At 39.2% G+C, this 12,365-nt stretch overlaps 1 protein-coding gene across 2 annotated transcripts in view; it reads left to right on the top strand.

The window, feature by feature from the left end:
- LOC120340791 (calpain-15-like) overlaps window positions 1-12,365 on the top strand; it is a 43,974-nt gene that overhangs the window by 23,358 nt on the left and 8,251 nt on the right. For both annotated transcript variants that reach the window (XM_078119754.1, XM_078119755.1), the window contains 7 exons: window positions 2,394-2,497; window positions 3,558-3,691; window positions 4,606-4,737; window positions 6,186-6,290; window positions 8,474-8,577; window positions 9,608-9,791; window positions 10,970-11,114. In XM_078119754.1, coding sequence (XP_077975880.1) covers window positions 2,394-2,497; window positions 3,558-3,691; window positions 4,606-4,737; window positions 6,186-6,290; window positions 8,474-8,577; window positions 9,608-9,791; window positions 10,970-11,114 — 908 coding nt within the window. The remainder of the gene's footprint in view (window positions 1-2,393; window positions 2,498-3,557; window positions 3,692-4,605; window positions 4,738-6,185; window positions 6,291-8,473; window positions 8,578-9,607; window positions 9,792-10,969; window positions 11,115-12,365) is intronic.

Genomic DNA, 12,365 nt, shown 5'->3' with positions numbered 1-12,365 from the left:
GTCTCCTTTACTTCTGAGTGAGTTCCTGTAACTTTGCTCAGAGATGAGTCTCCTTTACTTCTGAGTGAGTTCCTGTAACTTTGCTCAGAGATGAGTCTCCTTTACTTCTGAGTGAGTTCCTGTAACTTTGCTCAGAGATGAGTCTCCTTTACTTCTGAGTGAGTGCCCGTAATTTTGCTCAGAGATGAGTCTCCTTTACTTCTGAGTGAGTTCCTGTAACTTTGCTCAGAGATGAGTCTTCTTTACTTCTGAGTGAGTTCCTGTAACTTTGCTCAGAGATGAGTCTTCTTTACTTCTGAGTGAGTTCCTGTAACTTTGCTCAGAGATGAGTCTCCTTTACTTCTGAGTGAGTTCCCGTAACTTTGCTTACAAATGAGTCTTGTTTACTTCTGAGTGAGTTCCTGTAACTTTGCTCAGAGATGAGTCTCCTTTACTTCTGAGTGAGTGCCCGTAATTTTGCTCAGAGATGAGTCTTCTTTACTTCTGAGTGAGTGCCCATAATTTTGCTCAGAGATGAGTCTCCTTTACTTCTGAGTGAGTGCCTGTAATTTTGCTCAGAGATGAGTCTTCTTTACTTCTGAGTGAGTTCCTGTAACTTTGCTCAGAGATGAGTCTCCTTTACTTCTGAGTGAGTTCCTGTAACTTTGCTCAGAGATGAGTCTCCTTTACTTCTGAGTGAGTTCCTGTAACTTTGCTCAGAGATGAGTCTCCTTTACTTCTGAGTGAGTTCCTGTAACTTTGCTCAGAGATGAGTCTCCTTTACTTCTGAGTGAGTTCCTGTAACTTTGCTCAGAGATAAGTCTCCTTTACTTCTGAGTGAGTTCCTGTAACTTTGCTCAGAGATGAGTGCCCGTAATTTTGCTCAGAGATGAGTCTTCTTTACTTCTGAGTGAGTTCCTGTAACTTTGCTCAGAGGTGAGTCTTCTTTACTTCTGAGTGAGTTCCTGTAACTTTGCTCAGAGATGAGTCTCCTTTACTTCTGAGTGAGTTCCTGTAACTTTGCTCAGAGATGAGTCTCCTTTACTTCTGAGTGAGTTCCTGTAACTTTGCTCAGAGATGAGTCTCCTTTACTTCTGAGTGAGTGCCCATAATTTTGCTCAGAGATGAGTCTCCTTTACTTCTGAGTGAGTGCCCGTAATTTTGCTCAGAGATGAGTCTTCTTTACTTCTGAGTGAGTGCCCATAATTTTGCTCAGAGATGAGTCTCCTTTACTTCTGAGTGAGTTCCTGTAATTTTGCTCAGAGATGAGTCTTCTTTACTTCTGAGTGAGTTCCTGTAACTTTGCTCAGAGATGAGTCTCCTTTACTTCTGAGTGAGTTCCTGTAACTTTGCTCAGAGATGAGTCTCCTTTACTTCTGAGTGAGTTCCTGTAACTTTGCTCAGAGATGAGTCTCCTTTACTTCTGAGTGAGTTCCTGTAACTTTGCTCACAAATGAGTCTCCTTTACTTCTGAGTGAGTTCCTGTAACTTTGCTCAGAGATGAGTCTCCTTTACTTCTGAGTGAGTGCCCGTAATTTTGCTCGAAGATGAGTCTCTTTTACTTCTGAGTGAGTGCCCGTAACTTTGCTCAGAGATGAGTCTCCTTTACTTCTGAGTGAGTGCCCGTAATTTTGCTCAGAGATGAGTCTTCTTTACTTCTGAGTGAGTTCCTGTAACTTTGCTCAGAGATGAGTCTCCTTTACTTCTGAGTGAGTGCCCGTAATTTTGCTCAGAGATGAGTCTTCTTTACCTCTGAGTGAGTTCCTGTAACTTTGCTAAGAGAGGAGTCTTCTTTACTTCTGAGGGAGTGCCCGTAATTTTGCTCAGAGATGAGTCTTCTTTACTTCTGAGTGAGTTCCTGTAACTTTGCTAAGAGAGGAGTCTCCTTTACTTCTGAGTGAGTTCCTGTAACTTTGCTCAGAGATGAGTCTCCTTTACTTCTGAGTGAGTGCCCGTAACTTAGCTCAGAGGTGAGTCTCCTTTACTTCTGAGTGAGTTCCTGTAACTTTGCTAAGAGATGAGTCTCCTTTACTTCTGAGTGAGTGCCTGTAATTTTGCTCAGAGATGAGTCTCCTTTACTTCTGAGTGAGTGCCCGTAATTTTGCTCAGAGATGAGTCTTCTTTACTTCTGAGTGAGTTCCTGTAACTTTGCTAAGAGAGGAGTCTCCTTTACTTCTGAGTGAGTTCCTGTAACTTTGCTCAGAGATGAGTCTCCTTTACTTCTGAGTGAGTGCCCGTAACTTAGCTCAGAGATGAGTCCCTTTTATTTCTGAGTGAATGTGCTTAGTACATCATCATAACTATATATATGGTCGTCTGTAGCTGTAACTTTGCTTGGAGATGTCTCCTTTTCTTTAGAGTGAGTGACGCACCAGTGTATAAGTGAAACTCAATAAATAATAATTCAATTTCAGTTGGACATGTCAGCAATGCACCACTTCTAACAACCCTGGGTTGACATATTGTGGAATTTGCGGAAACCCTCGTCCGGATGGTATGGTGGCACCAATACCTCCAAGTCAGTATCAAAGCTTTTTATTATTGCCCATTTTGATAGATAAAAGACTGATAAATGTTTTTTTATCTTATCTAAACTATCTCATATTCTTATCTCACCGTTTATTATCTGAAGAAATCTTTATCATATAATTAACAAGAAACAAAATATCTAATATTATATAAATAACGTTTTATCAGTAACTTTCTATATCAAATGCTTATATAATCAGTTTTCTTATCATATTATTCTATCTAAGAAGCATATCAGTAATCTTATCATAAAATTGAGACATAACATAACCTATTGTATATACTAAATTATCACCTTATCAATGATTTGATATCAATATGTTCATCATCTTAATCAGTTTTCCTAATCAACCTTTTTATATGTGTAACAATAGATTCCTCATGTCTATGTTATACCATATATTCTTGCATTTAAGGCGACCGCCCAAAACGGGTGAGTTTATAAAAATCTTAATCAGTTTTCCTAATCAACCTTTTTAAATGTGTAACAATAGATTCCTCACGTCTATGTTATTCCGTTTATCCTTGCATTTAATGCGACCGCCCAAAACGGGTGAGTTTATAAAAATTCGCATATAAGCCGACAAATCGTAACACGCCGTACGCACATATCACAGAATATTGTTGCAGAAGAGTGTTCATGAAAATGAGAACCATTATTGTTATGTTTACTGTTATCAATAACGGTAAGTCTTTCAAAATCCTTCAAATTCATCGTTACCATCACTGTCAAACCCTTTGTGCGATCAAAGTTATGCGCGTTTAAGCCGATGCCCTTAGTTTGGCAATTTATTTTTGACTTTTTGAACTTGGCTTATATGCGAGAATATATGGTACATTGAACTTGGATTATCATATGTTTATCAATAGATTTCTTCTTATGCATATAGGATAGGATTTACATATTTATCCAGGGGGAGAGGAAAGCCGATAAGACGGCTTCATCATATGGCAAACCACGGCCTCTCGTCCGGTTTAGGTCGGGTATGGAATTAGTTAGCCAGTTAATTGTTTTCGGAAGCACTGATGTACTGATATATTCTTTACAGCGCTTCTAACAAAACTTGAGAGAGAACCCGCACCAAGGAGCAGGCCCCAGGTTCAAGCCCTGTCACAGGCACCTTCTACTAGCGGGCTACCATCAACAAGAATGAGTTTAAGAGAAAGGATATCAACATTATCGGTGAGTATGAGGTCCAGGGTTCGAATCTCGGTGTATATCAGTGGAGGCAGATAAAGGTCAGAATCTACTCGCGGGGATGGGGGCAAGGCCAATACCACGAATATCATCCCCTCTACACAAAAATTAAATTTCACTATTTATTTTCTAACTCATATTTTGAAACATTCTGGATCAGATTAATAACTAAATTTATTCGTCTACATTTAGTTGATATCGATACAAAAACCGATACCGTAAAAATCAAACTCTTTCGCCCTCTCTCTCTCTCTCTCTCTCTCTCTTTAATCTTAAATCCAGAAATCTTAAATCCTAGTTTACAAAGCACACTTCATCATATTATTAGAACCTTTTAATCTCCTTATCAAGTAAGAGTCTAATCCACTATATCTGGGATACTAAGCTGATTAATTTATTAAGTTGCAACACTTTGGTAAAATAGGAGATTTATTATTAAAACAGTTAAATAAGGAGTATTGGATACTGTTGTATACATTAGTTGGCTTAAAGTTTGCTAACATAGCATTTGGGGAGAGAGGGGGGTCTACTTATGGTGTGTTACTCTTGTTAATCAGGTTTGCTATAAGCAAGGTCTCAAGGTGTTAATGAATGGTTGTAGTACGAGTAGAAATGTTGGAATTATTATATTTTAGAATAGAATCTAGGGTACTCCCGTAGTATGTCTACCAGGATAGGGTTAGGCCTTAATTTTATTCCAGTTTTTCTTATTTTAGTTCTATTTTGAGTTCGGGGACTGTCTGTGTTAGCCAAGTGAATATCCATCCCTCTGGCCATAGGTTTCAGTTCCTTTATACAACTTGACGTAAAGTAGGTGAACAAAATTAGTTACCTTCATATTGGTACACATACTTCTGGAGCGCCTACCATTTTCCTAACATCTTTATATATTTTAACAGACATCATCTTTAGAAAGTACGGACTTGAATGCAACATTTAAAGTTGAGAGTATTATGATGGAACAATTGAGATTGAAGCAAGAAAATGACGCTAATAAAATATTTGAAGGAATCATTGAATACTGTAGAATGGTAAGAAGATAGGTTTGGGTTATTGTTGGTTCCAATGGTTCTCAAACTTTTTGAGCCGTGCTGCCTTTTAGAATTTCTCAAGTCTCGAGCCCCACCTCAAAAATAACTAGCTAACAATAAGCTACAAATAACAGATAGTAAGACGTAAGGTGGAAATACTTGGATAGAACGTAAATATCCAAAACAAAAAATTGTAAATATCTAAAATAAGGCGGGTAAGATCGAATCTAACAATTATTTTATTTCCCCCTCAAAACTTGTTTATACCCCTTGTGGGGGGGGCGCACCTCATCGTTTGAGAACCACTGGGTTAGAGGTTCTAAATTCTATTCCCATATCTATCATTACATCTTAAGTAGCATTGGAATGGAAAATACCGTATATCAAGAAAGTCCTTAATTTCTGAAAAGCTATGAAAAGAGCTACTAATTTTTGGACCGGTGGCTTAGGGGGTAAACATTTTTTGTCAGTGGGCCATATAACCAACTTCTGGCATCTAGTAGAGCCACACAAAAAATTGAGTACGGTATTTCCATGTACACAACGAATTAAAGCAAGCAATCACAATATGGGTAGGGCATAAAGTAGAGGTAAGATTGAGCCCAAAAATCCTGGCCCGACCCGAGTCCGTGAGTATTAAACCCGACCAGACCCCGACTAATTAACTGGATTGCAGGCCCAAGCCCGAAGCAAACCAGAAATTTCATATTTTATTTATGATATCTTCGAATTCCACACATAGTTTTAGTAGCCTTTAGATTTTTTATAAACATATTATTATTTAAAAAGAAAGTCAGCGATGGAGAAGCCAACCCGACCCGATCGTAATGATTGACATTTCAGGCTCGAATTCAGTCACAGTATAATGTTGTAAACAAGTGTTTTGAAAGCCAGCAGCAATGAATTCAAATATTCAATTACTCTCGTACATCGCGATCACGATATTTGTTTTACTAAGGATTGCTTTAATACTTGGGAACAAGGCTATGTATAACCATCCACAGTGAAAATCCTTTTTTAAAAAATCTTCAAATGTTAAGTGTATTTCTGGCAACTAGTTTTTTGAGGACTCAAGTCAGCGTCTCGACTTGTGACTCTAGCTTAGGAGTGGGCAGGGTTTATGAACCAGGGGCAAAAAATACTGCTCACCTAGACTGGCGGACCATGTAAGTGTGACGCAGAAAGTTACATTTTATGAACAATATTTACAGTGTTACAAATGCAACCATAGAAAACAATAGACCTCATGCCAAAACTAAATTTAACCGCAATCTCAACAAATTCCTTGAGGTATTTTTAGCTAAAACATCAAAATTTGATTTCGGTCCGGTTGTGGCAGCATCAGGCGGGCCAGATTGAATTGCCCATTGGGCCAGATTTGGCCCACGGGCCGTACTTTGCTCATGTCTGCCCTAGGCCCTTTTTAATTTTTTTCTCTATATTTTCAGGCTGATGACAAATTTGTGGACGACCAGTTCAGACCGAGCCATGAAATACTACATTATCCCAACAGTCAGTACAATCACCAAGCTGTCTGGTTGAGACCGCATCAGGTAAAGTAATGCTGGATAGTTTTTTTATTTATATTAAGGAGGAAAGGCAATAAAATGGACAAAATCATGGGATAGAGTGGGATTAGGTAGCAAGTGATTTGTTTCAGATGCATGGACTTGGCGGTGGAGGACAGGGGCGTAGACGGAGGGTCAGAACCACTCCCCCCTCTTAAAATGTAAACAAAAAGAATTTTTTCGTATCATAAATAGCAATATTTTGTAGCTTAAAACGCTTTTTAGACCCCAAGACTCCTGAAACCCACGTTTACCGGCCTTCGGTCGTACCTGCTAGCTGTTACGGTCTAACTTGACAATAAGAAATTTTAAACCCTTTTGAAATTTTTGGCTAAGTCCTCTCTTGGAGGAAGCCGTGACCATTGCACCTCTAATCATGTAACTGCTGGTTGGTTATGGCTTCCTCCAAGAGGAACTTAGCCAAAAATTTTAAAAGGGTTAAGTCCCTCCTGGAGGAAGCCGTGACCATCGCACATCTAATCATGTAACTGCTGGTTGGTCATGGCTTCCTCCAAGAGGAACTTAGCCAAAAATTTTAAAAGGGTTAAGTCTCTCTTGGAGGAAGCCATAACCAACCAGCAGTTACATGATTAAAGGTGCGATGGTCACGGCTTCCTTCAAGAGGGACTTAACCCTTTTAAAGTTTTTGGCTAAGTTCCTCTTGGAGGAAGCCATAATCAACCAGCAGTTACATGATTAGATGTGCAATGGTCACGGCTTCCTCCAAGAGAGGACTTAGCCAAAAATTTTAAAAGGGTTAAGTCTCTCTTGGAGGAAGCCATAATCAACCAGCAGTTACATGATTAGATGTGCAATGGTCACGGCTTCCTCCAAGAGAGGACTTAGCCAAAAATTTTAAAAGGGTTAAGTCTCTCTTGGAGGAAGCCATAATCAACCAGCAGTTACATGATTAGATGTGCAATGGTCACGGCTTCCTCCAAGAGAGGACTTAGCCAAAAATTTTAAAAGGGTTAAGTCTCTCTTGGAGGAAGCCATAATCAACCAGCAGTTACATGATTAGATGTGCAATGGTCACGGCTTCCTCCAAGAGAGGACTTAGCCAAAAATTTTAAAAGGGTTAAGTCTCTCTTGGAGGAAGCCATAATCAACCAGCAGTTACATGATTAGATGTGCAATGGTCACGGCTTCCTCCAAGAGAGGACTTAGCCAAAAATTTCAAAAGGGTTAAGTCTCTCTTGGAGGAAGCCATAATCAACCAGCAGTTACATGATTAGATGTGCAATGGTCACGGCTTCCTCCAAGAGAGGACTTAGCCAAAAATTTCAAAAGGGTTAAGTCTCTCTTGGAGGAAGCCATAATCAACCAGCAGTTACATGATTAGATGTGCAATGGTCACGGCTTCCTCCAAGAGAGGACTTAGCCAAAAATTTCAAAAGGGTTAAGTCTCTCTTGGAGGAAGCCATAATCAACCAGCAGTTACATGATTAGATGTGCAATGGTCACGACTTCCTTCAAGAGGGACTTAACCATTTTAAAGTTTTTGGCTAAGTTCCTCTTGGAGGAAGCCATAATCAACCAGCAGTTACATGATTAGATGTGCGATGGTCACGACTTCCTTCAAGAGGGACTTAACCATTTTAAAGTTTTTGGCTAAGTTCCTCTTGGAGGAAGCCATAATCAACCAGCAGTTACATGATTAGATGTGCGATGGTCACGACTTCCTTCAAGAGGGACTTAACCCTTTTAAAATTTTTGGCTAATTCCTCTTGGAGGAAGCCATAATCAACCAGCAGTTACATGATTAAAGGTGCGATGGCCGCATGTTCCTAACATTCCCCCAATTTCGAACCTCTTAACTGAAAGCTTGGCGGTTTGGCAGATAGTGCTATGCTTTAGGAATACGCTTGCCATCGCACATCTGATTACTCTGCATGGGTTTGCAGGTTTCGAATTCAGTGTTGATAATTATGGGCCAGAGTTCGTAAACGCTGGATGGTTATGGCTTCCTCCACCATCAAGTCCATGCTTCCGAAAACAAATACCTGGCTAACTAATTCCATACCCGACATGGACTGGTAATCGGACGAGAGGCCGTGGTTCGCCATATATATTATATATAGTATTATTAGAACAGGTACAGGGATTCTTGTGCACTAATAGATATATTATTTTTTTATCAGTTTCTTATTCAAAAAACTTTTTTTCAGATTAATTGCAGAGATCCACAATACGAGCATAGGCAATGGACCGTGTTCTGCACTGAAGGTCCTGAAACAACAGACATTCAACAAGGAATTCTAGGGAACTGCTGGTAAACACATTTATTACTTAACGATCTTAAGATCGGTAAGTATGTTGATAGGTATTTGTCTGTATGTATGTCTGTGTGTTAGAAGCACGCGATATCTCACGAAAGCGAGGTTGAATCTGCTCCAAATTTTGCATGTGCATTCATCATAGCTTGGATCAGAAGCCTATTGATTTTGGATGGGTTATGTCTCATAATTAGCGAGTTATTAATTAATTAGTGATGGGACACACGGTGTCACTATGGAGTAAGACCACTGTTTTGGGGGATCCCCTAACCTTCGATCGATAAGTATTCGATAACCGATATTCTAGTTTACTACTTGATCAAGTGCATGCATCTGAAAGCAAATAACATACAAACTAATCCCATACCCGACATGGAATGGTAACCGGACGAGAGGCCGTGGTTCGCCGTCTTATCGGTCTGATACCAATAATGGATACCAGAATAAATATGTAAATCTTAATCCTAATCTAGGCCAGGGGTTCTAAAACTTTTGGTGTTACGACGCTCGTGTGAGCCACATAATAAATTTCGGAAAATGAAAACAAAAAAACACATTTTTACATATCGATTAATGTTCTTGATTAAATTAAAATTACTTTATTTAACGAATCCGATGTATTTATTGCTTATTTGGACAGTTACAAAATTAGCCGATTCAGTATTTTAAAAAGTAATGGAGGAGGCATTAGGCCAGTGGTTTCCAACCTATTGTGCGGGACCCAAATTGTACTTTTTGAGACTTTTGATGCAAAAAAAAATTATTTGAACTATTGCAAAACATAAATCCCGCGCTTTCGAGAGTATTCATAGGATCACGGAAGCGGCGCACTTGTATAACAATGCCTACCTAATTGGGGTGATTTTTAATATATTGGAAAGGGTCACCAGCTTAAAAGTTAGAGAAGCCCTGCTCCAAGGAACATTCTCCTGAAATTAGCTGTAACTAACATACAGATTGCATTTTCTTATTTATAATGTTTTCTTTATTGCTTAATCTAATGTTTTTCAAATTCAAATTCACCAGGTTTCTGAGCGGATTATCTGTTTTGGTGGAACGACCTGACTTGCTTCGAAATATTTTCATTACACGGGAATACAGTAAATATGGAGCCTATATGATTAGATTATGCAAGGACGGCATCTGGCAATCTCTTTTTATTGATGATTTATTGCCATGTAACATGCATGGAGAGCTGCTTTATACACAGGTTAGTGGACATAGAGTCTTTGCGCTTTTAAATGATGCTTATTTAGGGGGGTAGCCAAGAGGGTCGGAAATGTCCAGTTGCCCAGTTAGACCGTAACAGCTAGTCGGAATGTGGGATTTCAAGAGTTATTGGGGGGCGACCCCTTACCTATCTCAACATAATATAAGTATCGATCGCTGATATTCTGTTACGCCTGGAACTATAAAATCATGGGTTCTCGAGAATCTCGGGATCTGCTTTTCAAGCTACGAAACTTTGTTATGTATGATACAGATGAATGTTTTATTTTTGGTGCTCCCGAAGTATGCGAACCAAGATGGCGGACATCGGAACGTAACATGGGTAGCAGGTTAGGGTTAGGCGATAATTTTTTGCCAATTTTCCTTATTTTAGTCCTATTATCAGTTCGAAGACTAGCCAAGAGCCTCTCGTAGTATTTATACCTAAAATTATGGCCTAACCCTAACCTAGTACACCTGTTACATTACGATGTCCGCCATCTTGGTTCGCATACTTCGGGAGCCCCTTATTTTTACATTCCAAAGGGGGGGGGGGGCATTCTCCATGGCAGCGGTTCCCAAACTTTTTGTTTATGCGGGCTCAAATTATCAGGGAAAAACTCACTGCGCACTTACACGAAAAAAAAAACTGCCTTTAAATAAAATTCAATTTGTGATCATAACAGAAAATAAACGACATAGAGAGGTAAAATGTATTTATTTATACATATACTAAATATTTAAAATAGGAAACAATAAAACATTTATTATAAATACAATATGTGAATTATTCAATCATATATTAGTTATGTTAACACAATTCTGTTAATTTTCGGGCTGCACTTAGCACAACACCCACTGTCCCTTGGGGTTCGAATCTGTCAGAGGTGCGAAGACAAGCGTATTCCTAGCGCATAGCACAATGCAGCACCTGCAATTATATAAAAAAACGGTGCTCCCATAGTATTCGTACCAAGATGGCGCACAACCTGGACATAGTATGTGTACCAGGTTAAGGTTAGCAGGTTGTGCACCATCTTACAGGAGCACCTGAAATACAGCTAATTTTGTCTTATTTTTATTTTGATACAAAAGTTTGATATATACAAGAAAATGCTTGACATTCTCATATTTTTTTAAAATACAGCTAATTTTGTTTTATCTTTATTACGTTACCAGGCTAGAAGAAAACAGCTCTGGGTTCCTCTAATTGAGAAAGCACTTGCTAAAGTCCATGGATGCTACGAGGCCCTACAAGCAGGAAGATCAATTGAAGGACTTGCAACCTTGACTGGAGCTCCTTGTGAAAGTTTACAGTTAGTCGGTAAGTGGGAATATAAAATCTTGTTTTTATATGACATGTTTAATCCTTTTACTCTGTACAAGGGTCTTTCTCAATGAGCTATTATTATTTGGAATCGTTCGACCCCCCCCCCTCCTCCCCCTTTTTGAAATGTAAAAAGAGTCAAGACTCTTGGAAGCCCATGTATTCCTACCTGGGCAATTAGAAATTTCAGAACCCATCCTTCGAAAAAATCGCCGGTGCTCCCGAAGTATGCGAACCAAGATGGGGACATCGGAACGTAACATGGGTAACAGGTTAGGGTTAGGCGATAATTTTTTTCCAATTTTCCTTATTTTAGTCCTATTATCAGTTCGAAGACTAGCCAAGAGCCTCCCGTAGTATTTATACCTAAAATTATGGCCTAACCCTAATCTAGTACACATATTACATTCCGATGTCCGCCATCTTGGTTCGCATACTTCGGGAGCCCCCATTTTTCTGTATCACACATAGTATTTTATGTAGTTTGAAACGATTTTAAGACCCAAGACTCTCGACCTGGGCAATTAGAAATTTCAGAACTCTTCCTTCGAAAATTCTTGGTCCTTGTTTGGAAAGACCAGAATCTTCGGAGCTCCAAAAATATGTACACCAAGATGGCGCACAACCTGAACATATTATGTGTACCAGGTTATGGTTCAGGTTGTGCGCCATCTTGGTGTACATACTTCTGGAGCGCCGAATCTTCTGGTCGTCTTAGCTTATTACTTATCGATTTTAATCGGTAAGTATGTTGATAAGTATTTGTCTGTCTGTATGTATGTCTGTTTGTCTGTTAGATGCACGCGATATCTCACGAAAGCGAGATTGAATCTGCTCCAGATTTTTCATGTGCATTTATCTTATCTAGGACCAGAAGCCTATTGATTTTGGCCGAATTATGTCGTATAATTAGCGAGTCATTAATTAATTAGTGATGGGACACAAGGTGTCACTATGGAGTGAGAGCGCTGTTTTGGGGGATCCCCTAACTCTCGATCGATAAGTCTTCGGTCTCTGACCGATATTCTCGTGTTGGATATTGTGTAGGTTCAGTTAACCAGTTAATTGTTTCCAATATAAATTCGCTCAGGGTAATCAGGTGAAATGGCGAGTCCTTACGCTTGAAACGATTAGCCAGCCTAGAGGTTGTAGTCTGTGATATCTAATCAGTCTTTTGCTCTAGTGGGGCAAATTCGCAAATCCAGCTTTATCTTAAAATCAATTTACTTATTTTAAATTTTCTTTTTT

Source organism: Styela clava, chromosome 14, assembly GCF_964204865.1.
Source record: "Styela clava chromosome 14, kaStyClav1.hap1.2, whole genome shotgun sequence".
NCBI lineage: Eukaryota > Metazoa > Chordata > Ascidiacea > Stolidobranchia > Styelidae > Styela > Styela clava.
This window is presented reverse-complemented; position numbering and strand designations above follow the sequence as displayed.